The sequence below is a fragment of the Gigantopelta aegis genome, chromosome 10, assembly GCF_016097555.1.
Source record: "Gigantopelta aegis isolate Gae_Host chromosome 10, Gae_host_genome, whole genome shotgun sequence".
Taxonomy (NCBI): domain Eukaryota; kingdom Metazoa; phylum Mollusca; class Gastropoda; order Neomphalida; family Peltospiridae; genus Gigantopelta; species Gigantopelta aegis.
The window spans coordinates 75,487,126-75,513,600 of NC_054708.1; the positions used below are offsets into that span (position 1 = coordinate 75,487,126).

The 26,475-nt window shown below is 35.6% G+C and overlaps 1 protein-coding gene across 3 annotated transcripts in view; it reads left to right on the top strand.

Moving 5' to 3' along the window:
• Positions 1–20,732, top strand: part of LOC121384263 (potassium channel subfamily T member 2-like) — a 169,527-nt gene extending 148,795 nt beyond the window's left edge. For 2 of the 3 annotated variants that reach the window (XM_041514577.1, XM_041514578.1), the window contains exons 28-32: positions 5,018–5,077; positions 13,242–13,368; positions 15,929–16,013; positions 18,692–18,869; positions 19,512–20,732. In XM_041514577.1, coding sequence (XP_041370511.1) covers positions 5,018–5,077; positions 13,242–13,368; positions 15,929–16,013; positions 18,692–18,869; positions 19,512–19,700 — 639 coding nt within the window. In that variant the 3' untranslated portion in view covers positions 19,701–20,732. The remainder of the gene's footprint in view (positions 1–5,017; positions 5,078–13,241; positions 13,369–15,928; positions 16,014–18,691; positions 18,870–19,511) is intronic. The other variant, XM_041514579.1, reaches the window with a different exon arrangement.
• Positions 20,733–26,475: the final 5,743 nt, after the last annotated feature.

Here is a 26,475-nt window from a genome sequence, read left to right on the forward strand (position 1 = left end):
GTTATTGCTCAACACTAATGAGTCTTGTAACAATTTTAAGTCAGCTTTTTTCTTCTTCATATATTCCTAAATTATTTTTGGGTGGTGTGTATTTCCTTGGTCTCTGCTTGGAGGTGCTAGAGTTTGAATTTCCGACAATGAAGATTGTATCTGCTTAATAAGCCATCTGCACTTCAGTTTGCAATAAGTCACTAAAATATAACCTGGACATAACTTAGTACCGTATAATTTTTATTACCTTAACTTCGACCACAAAGTGAGTTTCTAGATTTGCTATTGGACAGTAAATACAACTAACTGAAATGCTTGGATTTGCAAAATGTTGACAAAAAATGGCAAGTATGTGACACAGACAAGCACCTGTTGCTGTTTGAAAGACAAGGTCTGGGAAGTGGAGCTGGTTAGCAAAAGAAATTGAAAGATAGGTGACAGAAAAGGAAAAGGTCAGAGCAGAAAATGATAATAATAAATGTTGTTGTGGGCATCGGAAGGCACCAGCAGCTGGAGTGGGAGCCAGTTATTAATTCACCTTTCAAGCAGTGGCGATGGGTGGTTAGCTAGTCTAAATTCTGGCTACCTTAGTAAACAATTCATGGGCCCGTCCTCGGCTGCTTTTGATGCCCATTGTTTGACAAAAACAACAGTACAAATAGAAATTGGTGATGCCCTATGTATTTAAACAATTTCTTTTATTATAGTTTAGAAATTAAATAAAATACATGTTTAGAATGAACATAACTGATTATGTTAGACATTTTGATATCTAGTGTTCATAACTGTTATAGTCTTAAGATGGCTTTAATCAAAATTTTAGGTAAGGAAGGTTTGACAAGCCTTTACAGGGCCGTTGCTAGGATTTTTTGTTTGGGGGAGCAATTGAGTAGTTAATAGTCTAAAATGCCTTAAACGGTTAAGAAGAGAATTTTCTTTAAGTTTCTATAATGCTTTCCAGATTTCTTTTTGTCTCCTCCCCCCCCCCCCCCCCTCCCACTAGCTACGGCCCTGCTTTAAGTAAAAAGTGCTGCTGATTAAAAAAAATAACAGTCTTATTGACTCTACTTAAGACAAAATTGCGATTTTGGCCATTTTATGGGTATTGTTAACTATTCAGGATATGTTATTTATATTATATTAGTGGGGCAGGATGTAGCTCAGTGGTTAGAGTACTCGCCTGAGGTGTGATGAGTCATAGGATTGATTGTCCTCAATTGTCTCGGATTTTATTTTACCACATGACTAGTATATCAAAGGCCATGGTATGTGCTGTTCTGTCTTATCGGAAAGTGATTATTAGAGATCCCTTGCTGCTTTTCAGCAGCAGCAGCCAAAGTGATGGCAGCAGGTTTCCTTTCTATCTTTATCTTGAACAAGTATTGATATAACCATGTGTTAGACATTAAATACATGTAGCTATATACAGTGAAACCTGTCTAAACCGGATCATGTCGGTGACCTAATATTTATCCAATTTAGACAGGATCCAGTGTTTAGAGAGTGGCTTTTTAGAATTTAGAAAATACGGGACCATGAAACATGGCAAGTTTTGACATGATTCCCATTTGTTCCGTTTCCGGTTTAGACAGATTTCTCTGTACTTTATTTTCCTTACATTCATATTAATATTATTTACTGGGTAATGGATCATGTAGTTTGTTTTCTTCCGCTCAGTGACTTATGTAGTTATTAATAGAAAAAAAACAACAACATATGTGACATTATATATGCTATTAATTTCCATGGTGAAGGGCAGGAAACATCTTTTAGTAACCTGCCTGTGTTAGATACTGACACAAAACTAGCATGGTGTCTGCATGTTGATATCCACACATCACTGACAGGATGTTGAGCATTTATACATCCTACTTGTAAACAAATTTTAAAAATATATTTATCAATAATCTCAGTTTAGCTTGATATAAAAAGAAAAGGATATCCACACGAATTCAATTGAAATAAAATAAAAAATTCTACTTTTATGTGCGATGTGTGAAACCAATAGTGAAGATATAAATAAAACATCAAAACTTATTTGTACATGTACCTGTAGTGAAGAATGTCATCTGATTGTGGAGTTTGAAGACTTCATAATTTTATCTTCTTGGGGGCGGGACGTAGACCAGTGGTAAAGTGCTCCCTCGATGTGCGGTCAGTCTGGGATCGATCCCAGTTGGTGGACCCATTGAGCTATTTCTCGTTCCAGCCAGTGCACCATGACTGGCATATCAAAGGCTGTGGTATGTACTATCCCGTCTGTGGGATGGTGCATATATAAAAGATCACTTGCTGCTAATCGAAAAGAGTAGCCCATGAAATGGTGACAGCGGATTTCTTCTCTCAATATTTGTGTGGTCCTTAACCATATGTCTGACACCATATAACCATAAATAAAATGTGTTGAGTGTGTTGTTAAATAAAACATTCCTTCCTTCATATCTTCTTTATTATTAGTTTAAAGGAATGCTCATTGTGACTCCCTAGGTGGGTTTTTTTTTCTAGCTTTTATCTCAGCAGATGTAATACAGGCTCAAACTGAAACAACTCATAAACAGTGTTTTTATAACAAATTCACCATGATCAATTTCCTTGAGAAATACATCTCAAAATCTTTTTTTTTTAGTGGCGTCATTGTCAAGTAATTGTATTCCGGCAGTCATGTTACATCCATTTATGGAGAGACGATTTGTTTCGTAAAGATGGCCATCTCCATAAAGTAGAAATAATAGGTTTTTTTAATCAATTCTTTTAATGCATATATTCTTTTTGTTAAATGCATATATTGATATAGGAACTCTGAATGGGCGTCTTTCTAACAAAGGATGCTTATTTTTCATAATAATACTCCTTTGAAATATTCAACTCTCTGTTTGATTATTCTTTTGTTAATATGTCTCCACTACTGGTAGTTGGAGATCCATTTTGTATGTAGTATTAAAAATATGAGAAAATATAATTTCATGACTCCATGAGCAGATGACATTTTTTATTGTGGGTGAGTTTTTCTGTTTTATTTATATCCAGACAATGAATTTTGTTTTCGTTAATTGCACATAAATATAGAACATTTTAGTTTACAAAACATTTTTCCTTTCCTGCAACTGGAATTATTGACCAAAAATACTTAAAATGTATAGTGGTTTTAAGTTTAGCTTATGCTCTTATATGCTGTAATGTAACAGGGATGTTGGAAGGAATTTGACATTGAGGCAGCAGAGAGGGTGTGTGTGAGAGAGGAGTGTCCCCTTCATGCAGACGGTGCTGCTGGGGTGTTCCCGCTTGAAACACTTTCAAAGATATTTATTTTCAGGCCATATTTTCAGAATATTAAACAGAAAGAACACTCAAATATGTAAGAGTATGTACTGTTTCCGAAAGTTGCCAGTCGCAATTCCTTATAACTTGTAAACTTGTATTATACTAGCGTTTGCAGCTAGTGAACACAATGTCCACAAAACTTCCATAATTAGCGACAGTGGGAATTTTGATTTGTTTTAAGGAGAATTAAGACTAAAAATGCAACAACAACAAAAAAACTAAAAAAAAGGCAGAAATATTGGAGCTACGGCTGCCACCTAGCTCCAACACCCCTGTGTAATTTATAAACTGTATATAATATATATAATATATAGAATAATAAATGAGCGTGCCTGTCAAACCATTTTTATGAAATGAATGAACAGTTTTGGTATCTGACGAGCAAAAGCGAGACAGATACCATCACTGTTCACGAGGTTCATCATAATGGTATGACAGGCAAGCTAGTTTAGTATTTTATTTATTACAAACCAACGGCAAACAAGCCGCAACGCAGAAGTAAACAGATATCAAGACCTACTACATGTTATTTTTCTACAAATTGACATGAACAATATCTTACACTGGTGTGTAATAAAATTAATTACTGTGTATGTACTAAGCACTAAGTTATTGTCACAGTGAATAGTTGAAAGTCTGTTTGCATCAAAAGGGAACTGATGAATTGGCATGTAACTCTAAAATGAATGAAGTTAATTGTTTTATAAAATATATTATTAAATTTTAAGCACATATACCAACTCTCGTAACATTTTTTACAACACAAAATTGTATGTAAATAAAAGAAGTATCTTAACAAATTATCATCAAATTGTATAGATAAAATCATTTTTAATATGGGGAGTGAAGACAAAAATCATGGAACAGCCACGGTATGCAGTTTCACAAACCAGAACTGCACATCCAATTGTTTTACCTTGGCTGTTCCATCAGTGACTTTCATCCCTCTATATAAAAAAGGAGATTTAACCTATGCAATTTGATGGTAATTTGTAAACAAAATTATTAAGAAAAGTAAAATTTACAATGAGATTAGTTTCTTCTTTTTTTTTTCCAGTGGTATACAAGTTGGTTTTGTTTAAAACTTAATAAGTTTATTTTTTTAAAAACCTATTCATGATAGTTAGACACCAATTCATCAGTTTCATTTGGACAAAAACTATATTGTCTTGTCAATAATAAGTTTACTTTACAAAGTCTATTTCTTTGGCAGTCAGTATATTTGAGTTCCACACAATGTACCATACATACAGATAACAAATTAAATACTTTTTAGGCAATGTGGATATAGCAGATTGACTATAAATTTGATTTGAATACAAATAGATAGTGTATTAATTTAAATTGTAGATTTGCATATAATGTGAGGATGCAATATAAAAATATAAATTTTTATACAGTGTTGATAGTGGATCCAATGTAAATTTGGATTTGCATAAAATGTGAGGATACAATTTAAATTTAGATTTTTATATAGTGTTGACAGTAGATCCATTATAAATTTGGATTTGCATACAATATTGATAGTAGATTAATATCAATGTTATATTTTGAAGTAAATTCAAAAAGATTATTTAGAATAATTGTTTGCCAAAAGCTTGTTATTTTAATTAATTTTGCTTGGTTTATTCCATTTTTAAAAATATTTATGCTGACCCTGATTTTAAAATTATTTATGACCCTGATTCTGTTTCCCACAATTCAGCCAATGGAATCATTAAGCAGGGATCAGTCTGCACTCAACCTTGCATTTAGAAACTCCTTTGTAAGTAGAGATGACCTCTAGAGTTTTTCACTGTTATTTACTTAACTTGTTCTGTCTTTTTGAAATCTGATCTTATTCACCACTCTGGCTTTAGGTCAATGTCAGTAGATCTGACCAAAGCCAATGACATCATGTGACCAGATGACCTTTCATTTGACCAGTCAAAATATGGCTGACTGATATACTGATGGAAAGAAATAAGGGAACACCTAAGTAGTAATAGCCAATATTGACTGCAACCCAAATCCTCATTCCCAGTATGATGAACCTAATTACTGTGTTATTGACTGCAACCCAAACCCTCATTCCCAGTATGGTAACCTAATTACTGTGTTATTGACTGCAACCCAAACCCTCATTCCCAGTATGATGAACCTAATTACTGTGTTATTGACTGCAACCCAAACCCTCATTCCCAGTATGGTAACCTAATTACTGTGTTATTGACTGCAACCCAAACCCTCTTTCCCAGTATGATGAACCTAATTACTGTGTTATTGACTGCAACCCAAACCTTCTTTCCCAGTATGGTGAACCTAATTACTGTGTTATTGACTGCAACCCAAACCCTCATTCCCAGTATGGTGAACCTAATTACTGTGTTATTGACTGCAACCCAAACCCTCATTCCCAGTATGGTGAACCTAATTACTGTGTTATTGACTGCAACCCAAACCCTCTTTCCCAGTATGATGAACCTAATTACTGTGTTATTGACTGCAACCCAAACCCTCATTCCCAGTATGGTAACCTAATTACTGTGTTATTGACTGCAACCCAAACCCTCATTCCCAGTATGATGAACCTAATTACTGTGTTATTGACTGCAACCCAAACCCTCATTCCCAGTATGGTGAACCTAATTACTGTGTTATTGACTGCAACCCAAACCCTCTTTCCCAGTATGATGAACCTAATTACTGTGTTATTGACTGCAACCCAAACCCTCATTCCCAGTATGGTAACCTAATTACTGTTAATGACTGCAACCCAAACCCTCATTCCCAGTATGGTAACCTAATTACTGTGTTATTGACTGCAACCCAAACCCTCTTTCCCAGTATGGTGAACATAATTACTGTGTTATTGACTGCAACCCAAACCCTCATTCCCAGTATGGTGAACCTAATTACTGTGTTATTGACTGCAACCCAAACCCTCATTCCCAGTATGATGAACCTAATTACTGTGTTATTGACTGCAACCCAAACCCTCATTCCCAGTATGGTGAACCTAATTACTGTGTTATTGACTGCAACCCAAACCCTCATTCCCAGTATGGTGAACCTAATTACTGTGTTATTGACTGCAACCCAAACCCTCATTCCCAGTATGATGAACCTAATTACTGTGTTATTGACTGCAACCCAAACCCTCATTCCCAGTATGGTAACCTAATTACTGTGTTATTGACTGCAACCCAAACCCTCTTTCCCAGTATGGTGAACATAATTACTGTGTTATTGACTGCAACCCAAACCCTCATTCCCAGTATGGTAACCTAATTACTGTGTTATTGACTGCAACCCAAACCCTCTTTCCCAGTATGGTGAACCTAATTACTGTGTTATTGACTGCAACCCAAACCCTCATTCCCAGTATGATGAACCTAATTACTGTGTTATTGACTGCAACCCAAACCCTCATTCCCAGTATGGTGAACCTAATTACTGTGTTATTGACTGCAACCCAAACCCTCATTCCCAGTATGGTAACCTAATTACTGTGTTATTGACTGCAACCCAAACCCTCTTTCCCAGTATGGTGAACATAATTACTGTGTTATTGACTGCAACCCAAACCCTCATTCCCAGTATGATGAACCTAATTACTGTGTTATTGACTGCAACCCAAACCCTCATTCCCAGTATGATGAACCTAATTACTGTGTTATTGGCAGTCTCTATTTTATACAGACATAACTTCTCCAGTAATAAATTAAATTTGGTTTCAAACATCATGTGTATAATATTTATATTACCCGCTTCGGTGGTGTCGTGGTTAAGCCACTGAACATAAGGCTGGTATATACAGGGTTCGCCGCCTGGTACCGGCTCCCACCCAGAGTGAGTTTTAATGACTCAGTAGGTAGGTGTAAGACAACTACACTGTCTCCTCTCTCACTAACCAGCAACAACTAACCCATTGTCCTGGACAGACAACCCAGATAGCTGACGTATGTTCCCAGGACAGCGTGCTGGAACCGTAATTGAATATAAGCAAGGAAACAATTTGAAATGAAATGTATATTTATAGGTGCTAAACTAAAACCATTGTCTAACTAACCTCACAAGAATACACCTAACAATGCTAAATAATTAAGGTGTAATGTATTTGGAATGACTACTGACAATGCAAGATCACTTGGACGTAAAGAGCCAAATTTATAAAACCTGTTTATGTCTTACACGAGTGTAAGTACATACATTTACAACACTTATTATACACACCTGCATTTATGAAAAACAGGCTTCGTAAATTCGGCTCAAATTTGAACTTTTATTAAGTGTCATTGGCTCAGTGACGTTGGATCTACTAAACGGAGACAAGCTGAAGTGGCAGAAAGATCTGATTTCAGTTAAATTTCTCAACTTGTCATTCTGGTCTTACAGGTGTAATATTCAGTTGCACAGTTTGTGCATTTATTGGAATGCAAAATTTTATTCATGTGTTATTATGATTTTAAAAAACTTTTTTTTTGCATTCTCTGTGAAATTTTTTATTTTGCATAACTTTGATGTACTAGCTCTTTGTTTATTTTAACATATTTTTAACAAGAACTTAAACCTACTTTTGTATATATAACAGTTTTAAAATATCTATTTCAGTCTTTCGTCTGCACAAACTATTTTTTTCACATTTTACAGCTGCATACTCTGTCTTGATATTGTGAATAAGTTACATAATATTTTTGTTGGGCACAGAACACAGTGGTTAACTATTTTTAATATTAGATCATTTGTTGAAAAAAGCAATAAAGAAAAATATATATTATAAAAACAAGCAATTTTATTTTAAATAAAATGATCATCATGGACTACTGGTTGGAATGGGAAAACAATGAGTCACTGAGGATGATCAGTTCTATATTCATAGACAATTGTGCTTTTTGCAACAGATAATCTGAATGACATAACCATTGTAATTATTTAAAATCTTATCTATGCATAATGTAGAATCCAAGGAATATTTTGTCAAAGTCATGACCGCTGCCATATTATTTGTCATCAAAATAATAACAAATTGATATCTGTATATTAATCTTCCCTATGTATATTTGTTCTCTTTAACGGACAGTGTCTTGACTTCACTGAACAGGAAATGAAATTGTTATTTTTGTTTATCCCGTATGAATAATATATATGTCCTCGAATTGGTGAAATGGAACCTGGTCTATTTCAGTGATGAAGAAATAAATTATGCAGTCTGTGTATTCATTAACCTGATGAGTATTATTGATACCTTATTGTCAGACAAACTGTGTGACGGAAGTTATTAAATGAGTGATCATCATACATCAGTTATCTTACAAGTTACACATGTACATGTTTCAAAACATATTTAATTAATGAAAGTGAGTTGGATGCATTTTTACCAGTCATTTGTAAATTAAATGGTATTTAACAGTAATGACTATACTATTTTGTGTCTTGCATCCCCCAAAATCAGCCGTAAAAGAAATTTTGTCCAATTAAAATTTATTTATAGTGCTTTGAAAAATAACTTTATGTCATAGTCAGCAATCAATTTCAGAAGTGTTAATTGCAGTGGACAGCTTGGCTTTGACATCTAGATGATCACTTTTGAACAGCCAATCAGATGTACAGCTCTTCTTCTTTTTCATTTTACCAGACATTGGTCATGCATTATGTGTTTGTTTCTTCAATGTATATATTATATATGTTACAGTCAATGTCTATAATCAGTCAGTATGTATATTGACTGAAATTTTCAGTCAATATGTATATTGACTGATTCACTCAGGCAATGTACATATTGACTGAAAATTTCAGTCAATATACATATTGACTGAAAAATTAGCCTGATTTATAGACAGATTGACTGACTGCTTAATTAAAGAAAACGAGTCATGCTGAGGTTTACTTAATATGTTATTGACAGATCATGTTAACATATCCTATATTGGTTAGAGTCATGAGAGTCTACAGTTCAGTTCTTGTTGGCACATGTAATACTGGAGTGGCACCTGCTGTTGCATTTCACACCTGACTTGAAACATTTACATCGGTTTGTCCGACATTGTTTGCCACTGGCTGCACAATTGCATTTGGTATAGCCCTGACCACCGCACCTGGACTCACTCTGCACTGCCTGAAATAGGTCAACCTCACCGTCTCTAGACATGTCCACAATGCTATGCAACTGCTGGGTGCACAAATCGAATTGGTTTCTGCTACAGCGTCCCTAAAGGATCCCTGCCCGAACAGCTACTCGATACAGGTCATTTTCATCTCTGTCCACAATGACACCCATGATATTGCGAGGGTCACCTTTCCCACGATCAACAAAAGGAATAGGAATGGTTACATTATCACCGGGGTTACCAGGGACATGCTCCAAACGACTGCGCTTGACCAGGCGTTCAACTTGTGCAAGCTGACCATCTGCTGCTCTTTTCTGCTGTACTTGGATGTTATGTTGAATAGTTCTTAGCTGTGCATCAGGAACATCTTCTGTGTCTGCTGTCTCCTGGTCTTCTGGCAGGGTGGCGGTTTCAACCTCTTGATTTTCTGCTGGGGTGGAAGTTTCCGACTCTGCTGTCTCCTGGTCTTCTGGCGGGGTGGCATATGCTGCAATAAGGTCATCTTCAGAGACCATTCTTTCGAGAATTTCTGTTGGAAGGGTATTGGAACGCAATCCAACTTTGACTTCAGTTCCAAACAAGGCTTTGTATGGTGATTATTTGATTCCAGAATGGTAGCTGCTGTTCTTTTGGAATTGTACAAAACGAAGTCCCATTGGCCAGTCTGTTGAGTTATTGTCCCCTAACCATGCAGTGATCATGTCCTTCACGTCACAGTTTAATTGTTCCACTGAGCCTTGACTTTGAGGATGTCTGGGCTTACCATGAACCATCAGAAGGTCAGGCCATAGAAGCTTCAGCTCTGTGATAACGGATGCAGTAAATTCACTGCCATTATCACTCTGCAAAATCTGAGGTGCACCAAGTAATAGAAAAATGTCCATCAGCTGAAAGGCAACTTCTACTGCAAGTTTTGATGTTAATGGACGCAATACACAATACTTAGTGAGATGATCCTGGTACACCATTATCCATCTGTATGAACCACTCGCCATAGACTGCATTTCTTTTGAGGGCTCCCTTGTAAATTCCCCGGAGTACGATCTTAAGGATGCGATGGATCGTAGAGTTGGGCATCTCTCGGGTCAGGTGGCCTTGCCTGTAGAGACCGTCCTGTTGCACAATCACAATTAGGTCTTTGCTGTATTCGTTGATGCCATATTGCAGTTGGTATTTGCCTTGTCCCGTGGGTAGATGACGCCAGTGATCATCTGACCAACATTGCGACATCAGGAGTGAGGTGTCAGAGAAATCTCCGATGACCGCCCCCCGGTACTTGGCTGGTAGCTGGTTGCAGACGAGCGACCACTTAGAGGAGTCTGATGGTTCTGGATCTGGTTCGGGCGCCGACGAAACCTTTCTCCTCTTAAGTTCAGGTCGCCTGGTCGCTGTAGCAACAACAACGGTCGGAGGTGCTGGTGGACTGGCAGGGGGCTCAGTGATAATCACGTGTCCTGTGTCCATATCCACCGATGGGTCGACAGGAGGAATCGCCACTGTCAGTTGAGCTGACAGCTTTGACTCCCCCTGGTCCGCTCCTGGCGAGTGTTTGGGTCGAGTCACGGCGGGCTGTTGTACAGAATGATCCGCCCCCGGTGGTTTAGCCACCGGGTTTGGGTCACCCTGTGTCGCTCCTGCTGGTCTCGTCCGCTGTTTCGAAACAGGAGGGACTGCCCCTGGCGGTTGAGCCGCCAAGTTAGGTCCCCCCTGAGACGTCTTCGGTCGCCGCCTCCTTGGTCTTCCATACGCTGTGGGTCCGTAACATAGTGTTACCGTAGCGTTGTCCCCGTTGTGTTCGATGCGGTATTTGGCTAGTGAGCCAAATTCACGCAGTACAGCTCCCAGGGTGGGGGGAGGGAGAAAAATCACCACCTTCTCGCAGAACAACTTCATTGTTCGAAAGTCAGCTTGGCCGGCGTTACATTATTGCTGTCCACTTTCTTTTATAGATCACTGACAACAATGTTTTGACATGCAACTCTCTGGTTTCTTATCCGTTTCCTTGTTTTGATCAAGGGACTGTTTATGGTAGGTCCCTGCGGCCTTTTGTTTGACTATCTAGATCTTCTAGGATTATGTGATTAAGAAGAAATCAAACTGTGGCTTCCAATCTGTTGTGTAAACCTTTGTTTACATCCGAAGGCATCAAACTGTGGCTTCCAATCAACTAATTAACTGTCTCTAATCTGTTAGGATTATGTGATTAAGAAGGCATCAGTAGATGAACTCAATAGATTAAATTAGTGAGTATAATTCATTTCAGTCAATCTGTCTATAAATCAGTCTCATTTTTCAGTCAATATGTACATTGCCTAAGTGAATCAGTCAATATACACATTGACTGAAAATTTCAGTCAATATACACATTGACCGATTATAGACATTGACTGTAACATACACATGTATAGTTACATCACTGGTTTTCTTTGTGTTTCCTGCTTTCAAAATGGAATTTCCTGTTTTCTTATTTGCATGTGTGATTAATATGTGCATGTATATTGTACTCATCTCGCAGCAGTAGCAAATTCTTTCCTTTCCTTTATATTTAATTTACCTGTTCATTTCATAATGCCTTAATTTCTTTATTGTGTTAAACCAGTCTTTGTAGACTTTTAAAACCACTACCTTTTGACATAGCTAACCTAGTCTGTATAAATCTTTTGTTCCAGCATGTACCTTACAGATTATTAACATTTATGTCTACCCAGTAATTAAGCATGATGTGTTTGTTGAAGACAATTTTAATTGTAGTTACTTGGAATATTAATATTTCATATTTCCCATGTTTATATTTAATTGCATGTTGATGATTTTGCAGGGGAAAAAAGTCAGTTTTAGTTATAATGAGCACCTCATCTGGTAATAATAAAATAAAAACAACTACAGAAACATCTGTTTTTAATATTAATGCATTTCTTTATGTTTAATTTATTTTTACAATGTTTTGTTTTTAACCTGCATATGCATGAATATAGATAAGTATTAGATTAATCCCATAAGTTTAGTAATAAAAATGCTCCTTTCTTTATTTTTTTATCATGTTACCACTTTAATCTGCCACATGAGAACATAAAATGATATTCCTGAGCAAACATTTCGACAGTCCCATGCCAGTTATATTCGTCCAAACCAATATGGCACATGCTTGTTTAGACCAGAGTTCTTAAGTCTCAGTCATAATTAGACTTGAGTCTAAAGTCTGAAGATTAGAGACTTGAGTCTAGACTTTAAAGTTTTATAAAGTATGGGATCTGGTTTATTAAAGGCCGTGGTATGTGCGGTGTGTGGTCTGTGGAAAAGTGTATATAAGAGATCCCTTTCTGCTTGTTTTTGGCTTTTTCTCTTGAACAAGTTCTGTCTGGGATAGAGCATATAAAAGATCCCATGCTATTAATGGAAAAATGTAGCGGGTTTTCTCTCTAAGACTATATGTCAAAATTACCAAATATTTGATATCCAACAGCCGATAATAAATAAATCAATGTGCTCTAGTGGTGTGGTTAAAAAAGAACAAACTTGAACTCTTGACCAAGTGTTGAAATAAACATTAAATAGCTGTAGTTTAAATTAATCAAATTGTTTGTGTGTTTTTTGTTGTAAATTACATGTGATTATCACATGATAGTAAGAGTCATGACATACTCAAATAATACTTCTTTCATGACATATAAGATTTGGGAAATGCAACAAAAGAGTCATAATATAGAGTCATATATAGTAATTGAAAATGCTAAAATGGGAAGTAGACAAATACAGCTGGCATGGGACTATGTAATAGCCCAGGGTGGATATTCACTCAATACTTGACATGATATTAACTGTGTGCTGTGTCACCACCAGGTGTCGCTGGGAATGGGGGACGACCAGGAGGAGCGGTTCAGCAATCATCTGTCTCCAGAGCGCCAAGAGATCATCCAGATGGTCAAGTGTCGGATGCAGTCGCACAGCCTCCCACACGAGGACTACGGTATGTTAAATACACAACCTCTCACATGAGGACTACAGTATGTTAAATACACAGCCTCCTACACAAGGACTGTGGTTTGCTAAATACACAGCCTCCCACATGAGGACTACGGTATGTTAAATACACAACCTCCCACACGAGGACTACGGTATGTTAAATACACAACCTCTCACATGAGGACTACAGTATGTTAGATACACAGCCTCCCACACAAGGACTACGGTATGTTAGATACACAGCCTCCCACACGAGGACTACGGTATGTTAAATACACAGCCTCCCACACGAGGACTACGGTATGTTAGATACACAGCCTCCCACACGAGGACTACGGTATGTTAGATACACAGCCTCCCACACGAGGACTACGGTATGTTAGATACACAGCCTCCCACACGAGGACTACGGTATGTTAAATACACAACCTCTCACATGAGGACTACAGTATGTTAAATACACAGCCTCCTACACAAGGACTATGGTTTGCTAAATACACAGCCTCCCACACGAGGACTACGGTATGTTAGATACACAGCCTCCCACACGAGGACTACGGTATGTTAAATACACAGCCTCCCACACGAGGACTATGTTATGTTAAATACACAGCCTCCCACACAAAGACTACGGTATGTTAAATACACAGTCTCCCACACGAGGACTACAATATGTTAAATACACAGCCTTCCACACGAGGACTACCATATGTTAAATACACAGTCTCCCACTCAAGGACTACAGTATGCTAAATACACAGCCTCCCACGCAAGGACTACGGTATGTTAAATACAGCCTTCCACATGAGGACTATGGTATATTAATGATAATTATTGTATGATAATGAGGACTATTAAATGTTAAATACACAGACTACAGTATGTTAAATACACCGCCTCCCACATTAGGACTATGGTATGTTATATACACAGCCTCCCACACAAGTACTATAGTATGTTAAATACAGCCTCTCGTACAAGGACTACGGTATGTTAAATACAGCCTTCCACACGAGGACTATGGTTTGTTAAATACAGCCTTCCACACAAGGACTACGATATGTTAAATACAGCCTCCCACCACGAGGACTACGGTATGTTAAATACAGCCATCCACATGAGGACTATGGTATATTAATGATAATTACTGTGTGATAATGAGAACTATTAAATGTTAACTACACAGACTACAGTATGTTAAATACACAGCCTCCTACATTAGGACTATGATATGTTAAATACACAGCCTCCTACGCAAGGACTACATTATGTTAAATATAGCCTCTCATACAAGGACTATGGTATGTTAAATACAGCCTTCCACACGAGGACTACAGTGTGTTAAATACAGCCTTCCACACGAGGACTACAGTATGTTAAATACAGCCTTCCACACAAGGACTACGGTGTTAAATACAGCCTTCCACACGAGGACTATGGTGTGTTAAATACAGCCTTCCACACAAGGACTACAGTATGTTAAATACAGCCTCCCACCATGAGGACTCTGGTATTTTAAATACAGCCTTCCACATGAGGACTATGGTATATTAATGATAATTATTGTATGATAATGAGGACTATTAAATGTTAAATACACAGACTACAGTAAGTTAAATAGACAGCCTCCCACATGAGGACTACGGTATGTTAAATACACAGCCTCCCACACGAGAACTACGTTGTGTTAAATATACAGCCTCCCACATGAGGACTGTTATGTTAAATATACAGCCTACCACATGAGGACTATGGTATGTTAATGAAAACTATGGCATGTTAAATACACATTCCCCCACATGCATACTATGGTATGTTAATGGGGACTATGGTATGTTAAATACACATTCTCCCACATGCAGACTTAGGTATGTTAATGAGGAATATTGTATGTTATAAGTAAAAATTCTATCCACACAAGAACACAATGGGAAACCTCCTACTGGTGGTGTGGTTTGGGTTCACACCACACAAGGTCCTATTAACAGAGACATGTGGTGGAGATGGTTATATCCTCAGACTGGTGGACTCTTGTGGGCAATATTTGGACAATGAAATTTGATGGAATCATTTCATTTCCATCCAGAAATTATATTACAATTTCTTCGAGATACTGACTTTTATTCTAAATTTTAATATTACCTATCTGTGATATTTGTATTTTTGCACAGTTCTTTACACTGTGTTTTTATTTAACTGTTGACACCCAATAGTCGATGTATTTTTCATGCTGGGGTGTTGTTAAACATTCATTCATTCTTTCTTTCTTGTGGGCAAAGCTCCTGATATACAAAGTATATACTGAAAATATTTGAGAAACTTTTTGGACAAAGCCTTTTACTACTGACATACTTTGTCTTAAAATTCTGACACAATATAACCGTAAATAAAATGTGTCAAGTGCATCATTAAATAAAACATTTCCTTGTCTTAAAATTTGCCACTTTTGTTTCTCATATTTCCATAATCTACAATGTTTTGAATTCTTATTTTTGTAAATGTTATATGTATCTGTAACTTGCATCCACATTTAAAATGATGAAATATCATCTTTTGTCTTGCAGCTGAAGTGAGTGACAAGAGGAAGACCGTGTCGTATGTGATCATCAACCCCAGCTATGACTTGAAGCTGGAGCTGGGTGATATAGTGTAAGTATATCTTCATAGTCTCGGTGTAACTCAGCAGTAGAGTGTTCATCGGAATAATATTAAAGGTTTTGTTGTTCAATAGCGCCACTAGAGCATATATATATTTATTAATTTTTGTATGTGATGTTTAAATATGTTCTATGGATCACTGATGTGAAATAAAAATCTATTATAATTATTATTATTATTAATCATAGGCTATTGGATATCAAACATTTGCTAATTCTGACATGATCGTCGTAGAAAAAAACCTACTTTATTTTACCATTAGCAGCAAGTGATCTTTTATATGCATTTTTTTGCTGCATACAGAACAACCCACATAGCACATCCTTTGATAGTACAGTTGTTCGACACTGGTTGGAATGGTTAACAGCCCAATCTGTTGAAGGGAGTTTGATCCTACAGGCCCATAGCATGCTGGACATTATTAGGGGGGCCCAATTGAACACACGCCAAAGGTGCGAAGTATTTTGGGGTTCTGGGGGCATGATTCAAAGGTTATTTGCCCGTTACTGTAACTCTTGCTGTTAATCTCGATCCGCTAGTCTCGCAATAACTTTTACATTCAGTCGAGATGTAAAGGTTATAAAAAAAAGCCCAAATTACAGGCCTGTCCTAGGACAAAAGCACTTTAGGCTGGCATTCTACTCACTAAGCTAGTTCTCAACCTGCATTCACCTGAATTGCAATGAGTCATAGCATCAGTTGACCTCAGTGGGCTTTTTCAGAAGAATTCCTGATTCTAGTATGATCCACAGATTGTCTTTCTCCTTGCTGTTTGTTTTTTGCTCACAATAACCTGGCCTCTATATGCTTTATTACCCTGTAGAGGTGTCCAGACATTTTGTCCACAGTCATTTCTTCTCTGTAATTCTAAAGTTTAAGGTAGTAGAAAATGACTAACTATATACAGTGAAACCCCTCTAAACTGGACACCCTCGAACCCAGATAAATGTTTTAAGGGGTATCTGGTTTAGAGAGGATCTGTTCTGCACTGATATTTAAAAGGTGATCATGAAAAATGTATGAGGGTTGACAAAAAGAATTGGCTATTTCCAAAGTTGTTGTTAAAAAATCCAAAAAGTTTTAAAATGTAAAAAATTGAGAGAAAAATCTGAATAGAAAGACTTTTTTTTCACATTATGTAGAATTACACATTTATTACATGTTTTACTCTTTCCCCCAAAACAAAAAAAAATACAACCAAGAAAATAAATAAATTTTAAAAACCCCAACATAACAGCTTCTGGTTGTCCACTCTCAGTATTATTATTACTAGATATAACCTGTGCTAGATGGGGTGTGGTGGCTTTACACTGTAGAGCCTTTTCCCCAAAATATGATAGCCAATCCTCATTAGCTGAGGCTATATCGGTGCTGCCACTCTGCATTAAAAAAAAAAAGAGTATGGAATCTTGCCCCCCCCCCCCCTCCCAAAAGTATCAAAATGATCTATAAAAGTATTAAAAAAAAGTATAATTTTGTATAAACTTACCCCAATAGGTAACCATATGACATTTGCAACCTTTGCCCTACTAATGTTTGTTGCTTAAGACCAACCTGAAGGAATGGTGTGTACCATGCTGTGAGGATTTGTGATAGTTGAACACTCCACCCCACTGAAAAAAGTCTACCGAAGCACTTAATTTTACTATGGTCAAATTTGAAATTGGATTTTTAAAGTTATGTTTTGCAGAAAAAAGTATTTTCATGTGAAAAAGTATTTTAAAAAGTATAAGAAGTAGTATTTCCAAGAAAAAAGTATAATACAGTGGACTCTGTCAAAACCAACATTCTGTGTAAACCGGCACAGTTTGAAAGTCCTGTCCAGCTACCATTAATTTATTAGGAATGAAATTATGTCTACACTGGATGCTGTCTATTCCGCACTTCGGATGCAAATTCAAGAACAAAAGAATAGTTTATGTAGTAATTAGCTCTACACCGACATGTGATCTGTCTCTACTGTCTGTCAGTGATCACCTTTTAAACAATGACGACAGTTCCCTAGTAATTAGGACACCAAAGAGAGTGTTATGAAATAATAGCACCTCTTTTAAAGCTTAATAAACAATGAACCACACCTGTAGTAATGGGTGTAGGTAGTAAGATAAATCGGATTATTATTTGTATGTGTCATACCTGCATAGCATCATACCTGTCTGTCCAAAACAATAAAACTTTAAATTCAGACCTGTTTTATGTGATTTTAATCGATACAATAATGTTATTTATTCTGCTTGTTGTTTTAAATTATCTTATCAATATAACACAAGAACCGTAACTCTGGACGAACTCTGTCTACCCCAGCACTGTGTAAACTGGCATATTTTATCAGTCCCAAGTGAATCCAGTTTAGACAGTCCACTGTACTATTAAAGAAGTATAAAGTGACAGCACTGCTATATACATGGCCAATTATTTGTTAAGTAACAAAGATGGTGACATTCATCAGTTATATTTATGGAATTCATCTTTGTATGCAATATTTAGCATGACATGTTTGTGGTAATCTACTGAACCTAGACCGGAGCACAAATAAATCCTTGCAAAATGTCATATAGAGCAAGTACAAAAAAGGCAGTTGGCAGTATCAAAAGAGGGGAAGTTGTCAGAACAATTAGAAGTTATTAAAAAGGCCTTACTTATTATATTATGTCTGTTGGTGTTTGCAGGTACCTAATCCGTCCAAGTTCTCTCTCACCCCAACCCTCACCACTGACAGATGAGAGAAAACTGGGTCAGAAAAGAGAGAAAAATCAAGATGAATCGAATGATGCCAAGGAGAAATCCAAAAAAAAGTGCTGTGAGGAAATTCCTCCTTACACTGGAGTCCATACAGGTGGTAGCAGAGTAAGTGTCATTCAAATTTTGCACCAAGAAGAACAAATGTACTAAAATTTGCTTTGATAAGAACAATGTGCTAAAATCTTTATGAAGAACAAATGTACTAAAATCTGTATTGAGAAGAACAATGTGCTAAAATCTTTTATTGAGAAGAACAATGTACTAAATTCTGTAAAATTGAGAAGAACAATGTACTAAAATCTGTATATTTCAGAAAAACAATGTACTAAACTTGTATTGAGAAAAACATGCAATGTACTAAAATCTGTAATTATGAAGAACAATCTACTAAACTCTGTATTGAGCAATCTACTAAACTCTGTATTGAGAAGAACAATTTACTAAACTCTGTATTGAGAAGAACAATGTACTAAAATTTGTAAAAATTATGAAGAACAATGTACTAAAATCTGTATTGAGAACAAATGTAAACTTTGTATTAAAAACAAATGTACTTGAATCTATACCCAGAAGGAAAATGTACTCAAATCTGTATTGAGAATAACAAATCCTTATAAAATCAACATTTATGACGTACATGTATATGATTTTAGGATGGGGGAGTTACTCAAAATGTTGATAATTGTACTTGCCCCACCCCCACAATTTTGTTTGTATAATAAAGCCATTTATTTATTTTGTTTTCAGATTCCTATTGTTTATTACGACTCTGACGAAGAGGACAGTGATGACATTGATGAAACCAGTCCCGTCTGTCCGAGAATCAACATCATCCAGGGCACGCCGCGACACAGCACCGTCAGTATTGAAGACAACAATGACAATGATGACTTGCCACATATTAATAAGATGGGATTAGGTGGCACTGTGGTTTAAGCAAGCTCAGTTTACCCACAACAACAAAATACTCAAGTTTAAGTGCCAGTTTGTCTTATCGAAGTGACACATTTTTGCTTCTTTTTGTTTTTTTGGACAAAGATTACATTAAAATTTTAATGTAAACTGTTGATTGTGATGTGAACTATACTGCTGTACTGGAAAAAAGGAATGTGAAACAATACAGCACCCCATTGTTATATATCAGTTTATCAGCTGTGATAAAAGAAAAGAGAAAAGACGAATTTGCAGGAGAAAAAAATGAAGGGAAAAGATAAGAAGAAAGAAAGGAAAGAAGAATAGAAGAAAAGAGAAAAAGAACAAATATGGCAAATAAACAAGGAGGAAAACAACCCAGAGACATAAGGCAAAACAAAATATATTGCTGGTCTCTGGTCAGCGTTGATTTTGACCCTGCGAGTCACCATTAATTGTTTTCACATTTACTGTGGCAAATACTATACCAGAAATAATGCTGCACTGTGTCAGCTAATAATAATGTGACGCCATAACATTCTGGGTTCAAATGAGGTAATTTGGGGACAAAGTCGAAGTCATAAAGGTTGCCATGGGTATGTGTAAAATGTCCTGGAAAGCATTTAGGATAGCAAGGCAAATGAAGGGGACACCATAGCCAATGAGGGACCAAGACAGATTAGGAAGACATAAAAAATATATATACCAGGTATACCAACCTTTTCTGTCTAACACGTGATTTTCAGAAGAAAAAACAACCAAATCCCTGCATTGCAGCATCAATGTTAGAACTTTTGGTCTGACCAGAGAGTGACTTTGTTATTGTTCTGGGCCTAAAGGGAAGATATTAAAGGCTATGTAAACCTATCATTAACAACTAAATCAGATCTGAATTATTTGGCCATAGCAGTGATTGATAATTGGTTGCAATAATGTCTGAAATAATTAAAGGGACACACCCTAGTTACGTTTATTTGTTAACCATTATGGCGTTTTTCGCTATTAAACCCCATTTTTCACAAATAAAATTGCACTTTACTTACATTTTATTATTTAGAATACACATTTCCATTCACCTGAAGTGCTTTTTGGTAATCCTGATGTTTGTAAAACCACGAACTGCATTTTTTGCATTTTTTCACAAGACGTGTTGTCGAGAAAAAACCGTTAAGCAAGCGAGGTCCAATCTATTTTTAGAGGGGATATTTCCATTTCAATGTCACAGACGTTGGTATATCACGTGACCGTTATCATTTTGGTTCGGTCTGTTTTCTCGTGCACGGTTCGCGCAATCAACATCCGATTTGTTGTTGTTCATTTGTGAGATTTTTCTTCACAGTTCGTGAACATTTTCATCAACAATAAAGTTAGACAAGTAAGTGTCTCAATACAAAACGTTACAAACCCTTAAAACCAATAATTTTGCTAAGTCTTACGATATCTGGAGAGGGGATACAACCAGGACAGAACAGTTGGAACATGTCCAGGAGCGGTAAAACGAACGCACCCCAAGTCTGTGAAATTTGTCGTGACGTAGGCATTGTTGTGCTTCGAGCGACATCTACCGGTGACATCAGAATACTAACTTTCAAAATTATTTAAAGCAATTGGGACATAGAGATTCCCATGGTATTTATCGATATAAAACCTGCTTTTTCACTCCATTTGATAAAAACGTGATCTAAGTGTGGTACAGGTTTGTAGATTAACCAAATTATAATTTATTTTTGCTGGATGGAACTAGGGTGTGCGGCTTTAATATACTCATTTGTTTTTTTGTGAATAATAATATATTTTTAAAACCTTTAATGTCTTAATATTAAGTATTAAATTTATATCTGGTTCCAGTTAATGGAAAAATTGTGAGATTTTCACTTCAGTGGAATGAATACAAGTCCTGAAATTTGTATGAGATGGTAGAAAAAACCTACATGTATTTATCTTCAGCTCCATGAGGTTGGGTGCCAATTCCATGAACTGTTCTAGTGGAAAACAATAAATATTGAAGATGTGAATAACGCTGCTCATGGAGCGCATGTGTAGAAGAACAACTGATAATAATTGCCCTATTATTATTGATTAACAATGTTATAATCATGATAGGAGTACCACATGGATCTAATTTCTTTTTATACGAGAGGATGATTTTTGTTGTTAGTGTAATTATGGAATTGTCTGAAAAATGGCTCAGCACCACTATGAGATGTGTTATACTGTAGGATGGTTGTGATGTTTTATATAAAACTTGTTGATTGTAATATTCTATATCATACCTACAAAATTGTTTTTGAAAGAAGAAAATCTGATTTAGAGGTGCGCTACACTCTGAACATAGGTAGTGAGGCCAAAATGTTTACTTACTGTAGTCTTGATTCGGTTTAGATATTCCAAATCACTGCACTTCACAAGTGCATACAAAGTAAAACTTTCACCACCATCAGTGGTTAAGCCACTGGATTTAAGGCTGGTAGGTACTGAGTTCATATCCTGGTACGGGCTCCCATCCAGAGCAAGTTTTAATGACTCAGTAGGTATAAGACTCCTGTACCGATATCTCTCTCACTAACCACTGTCCTGGGCAGTCAGTCCAGATAGCGGAGGTGCACCCAAGACAGTGTGCTTGAACCGTAATTGAATATAAGCATGAAAGTGAAACATTTAAGATTGCCTTGCACTAAATCAAGGGACCATCACAACATAGTTTGAGGTGTATTGTCAAATATTTACTGTACAAAATAGAGCAACTTCCTGGTGCTTATAAAACTTTTATAGAGTCTAGACTGAAGACTATTAATAGAGTCGGATACTTCAACATCATGGCAACACCATACAAATAGTTTACCCATGACGTCAAACTAAAGTTTTATAAGCTTGGGCGCTGATTGGAATAGTAATACTTAAGTACTATATGTGAAAGTGTTTATTTTTCTGTAAATACAATTTTCTATCCTCAGTAAATTAATATACTTTTTTTTAGTATACAGTTGCAGTAAATCATGGGACATCCATACATTATTTGAGATAAAAACAAAGTCTCTGTCCCAACCACTGAATTTGTTCAATGTTTCATTAACATACTATTAACATGATCAGGAGAAGAGGTTCATTGTTAAATATTTAGAGTACAGAGTAAAACCAGCTACAGCTCTGATGGGTAGTAATAAAAACAGCTACAGCTGTGATGGGTAGTAATATAAACAGCTACAGCTCTGATGGGTAGTAATATAAACAGCTACAGCTGTGATGGGTAGTAATATAAACAGCTACAGCTCTGATGGGTAGTAATAAAAACAGCTACAGCTCTGATGGGTAGTAATAAAAACAGCTACAGCTCTGATGGGTAGTAATATAAACAGCTACAGCTCTGATGGGTATATAAACAGCTACAGCTGTGATGGGTAGTAATAAAAACAGCTATAGCTGTGATGGGTAGTAATAATGTGACAATATGTGGAGCAACTTGTAACCTATTCATAAAGCACAAAAAAATGTATGATATTTACTAAGCGTACATGTTCCAATATGCATTGGGAATCACAACCTGCCTTTATTAGCCAATAAAAACTGAGTTTGTTAACTTGCCAGTGATGTTTTGTCTGTCCAGTTTCTAGTAATCTCTACAAATAAGTGAGTGATTTAAATGTTTTTTGTTTTTTGCTGACAATAAAGTCAATGTTTTGCATATCCGTGAATGTATAAATTCTTAATTTATGGTTGTGACGAACATTTTTGTACTTGCATTTGTATTTTGTATTATTGTCAGTGATTGTGATGGAACAATGTAGTGTACTTGGTCTTTCAGCCATTAACATACGTTTATTTCATACGGTGAATGGTAAAACAAAATTTGTCTTGATTTGATATAGCAGAACCTACAAGAATGTCTTATATGTGTAGGTTGCGCTGCACAAAATGATAAAGTATTCCATGTCAAATTTTAAGTACACATTCAAATACCCATGGAGTTAAAGCTGCTGCAACAATATGTGTAACACCGATTATTTGTGAAATACATTCTCAATGAAGTTATATACTATTATTATATTTAGTATTCTCTTTTATGAAGTTTAAACTAGAGGCTCCACCTAGTACAGGGTACAGTTAAATTGGAAGTGCGATTTTCTTCAAACATGGGGGTTGCTAATGAAAAGGTCTATTTTTTTTTTATCATAGTATATGATTATTTAAATGTCATTTTACTTTTATACAAAAAATTTTTTTTATCTCATTTCTTTTTACAAATGTATTATTTTATTATATACAGCTGAAACCATTTTCATTCTAAACCATATGTTTCTGTTATTTTGTTCTACATATTTATGTATTTAGAAAACAAATATGTTTATGTTTTTATTTTAGTATTTTTGTCATTTATTTATTTATACACATGTATTTATTTTTTTGTCTCAAGTTCTGTTCAGTAAGCCAATCTCATGCAGTCCCTGGGAGAGGGTGCACATCCTCAAAATCCCTTCTAGATCTGCCCTTGAACATTACATATGATAATTAAAAATCAAAGTTTTATAAATCTCTGAAAAGTCATCTCTTTATGGTTTATTAACAAAATATATACACCTAAATACTATATACAATCTGTATTGTTTTCTTAAAGATTCGTTTAGGATTTTAATTATGTACAAGATTTTCTATGGCGGTTTTTCCCCCTCAAGTTGCATGTGTGTCTGCTATACAGTAACTTCAGAAATCTAAAATAACACAAAATCTTTGTTGATTTTTATTTCATGAAATTGTTGTGGTTTTGGATTTCCAGATGGTTATTAGAAAATCATTGCAAGCTGTTGACAAAATGTTACCTGCTTAATTTGTGTGATGAAATGCTTATTATCTGCAGTGTACTTCACTTTCATGATCTTCTGATTTCGGAAGTTAAAGATACTGTTGTAAGTTTGCTGTAATGTAACATATTTCTGACTAATGGAGCATTTGTAATGACTAAATTGACATATTAAATGCATTTTCTTGTTTGGAATATCAGCGTTGGCACATTCAATGTAAGTTCTGGCTGTCGTAATGTTTGTAGAGTAGTCCACACTGGGTTTTACCTGACAATAGTATTGTATGAAAAGATATGTTTGAAAATAAAAAGAAGTTTGAGCTAGAACAAACATGGTGATTAGAAACATACTGAATATAGAGATACCTATATTTTAAACCTGAAAATATATTTAATATGGAATTTTAGTGGTTAAAAAGGCTCTGTTACTAGGAAACATCTTTACAAAGGTACACCTTCTCTCTGACATCATTCATATGTATAATCATACACAGTGTGAAATTGTGTAATGTTGTTGATTTTGTGATATCATTGTTATATTATTGGTTGTGCAATTTTGTATTCAAATGTTATGTCAACTCAGTTTGTGTAGATTCGTAAGTAAATGTGTTTTTTTGCACAGTGGAAATTGTAAATGTTCTGTGTGTTTATTTTAAAATGCTGTGAAACAAATGTCACCTTAAAGAATTAGAACATTTGTTTTTAAAAAAACAGAATTTATTTATTTTTCAACCAATTTTTAAAAATCATGGTTTATAAGAATGTCTGAGGTATTATGAACTTGTATAAATGTGTAATAATTAATATAAATGTTTTAAAATTTTAACCAGTGTGTATTTTAATTACTTTTTTTTTCTAAAGTCAGGAAAAAGTGGTTCAACATTTTCACATATGTAATTTTCTTTCTGGATAACTCAAATCATTCGTTCAAAATCAGGTAATGATTAAGGTCCAAGCCTCTTCTTGTGGTCATTTTTGAGGTGGGTGAATTGGGGTGAGGAGTGTTGTGTGTTAACCAGTGGATTGGGGTGAGGAGTGTTATGTGTTAAATGAACCTTTCAGCCTGACATACATGTAGAAAGAGTCAGTCTTCTCCTCCCCCCAAAAGAAAAAACCCCAAACAAACAAATAAAAAACAAAACAAAAAAAACCCACCCACAAAGAGATACATGCTGGTTATTACCAAATAAATAAAGACTTAAAACATTGTTTGGCATAAAAATAAATTTAGCAATGTTACATTTTTAAACAATTTGATCATTTATTTACATAGTACTAGTTATTGGAACAATTTGGTTGCTGTTTTAGCACAGGGGCGTAGGCTAGGGGGATTCAGATGTTTTGTTTGTGATTGTAATACATCCTTAAATCTTGAGAAAAAAAGAAGAGATAATGATCAAATAACTACCCCACACCCACAAAAATTATATATTGCCTAAATGTTGTATTCTTTAAAATAGTTATCCATCATGTCCATATTTATCGTAATGCTTGTAAAAATGCAGAAAACGTGGAACTAGTTTTGGCTATACAAAACGATTTACAATTTTATGGTATACATTTTAGTGATAGCACAAGGTTATAATTTTCAAATCACCATTGCAACCTTAAATGAAATATTCTAAGAGTCGATTATTATGTACATGTATATATAAACAATTTTTGACTATGATTATACATCTAATTTGAACCTTCAAACTGTCAAAACAGTGTTTGCTATTTATTATATTATTTTTTTACTCATTATTTTATGGCATCTAAAATTTCACTATTCATACTTGTCAGATTGTGTACATTGTGATATCTTTATTTAAACACACTTTTAAAAATAAAAAGAAAAGGAAAAAATATTTGCCTTACTCATTTGTGATATTTTCTTACATGGTGGCTATGACTGAACAGCAAGTTAATGGTTAGTGGTTAATGAGAGGCAAGTTGGTCCATTGAGCTATAAAAAGACACTGAGTGGGAGCCAGGACTGGGGTGCGAACCCAGGACCTACCA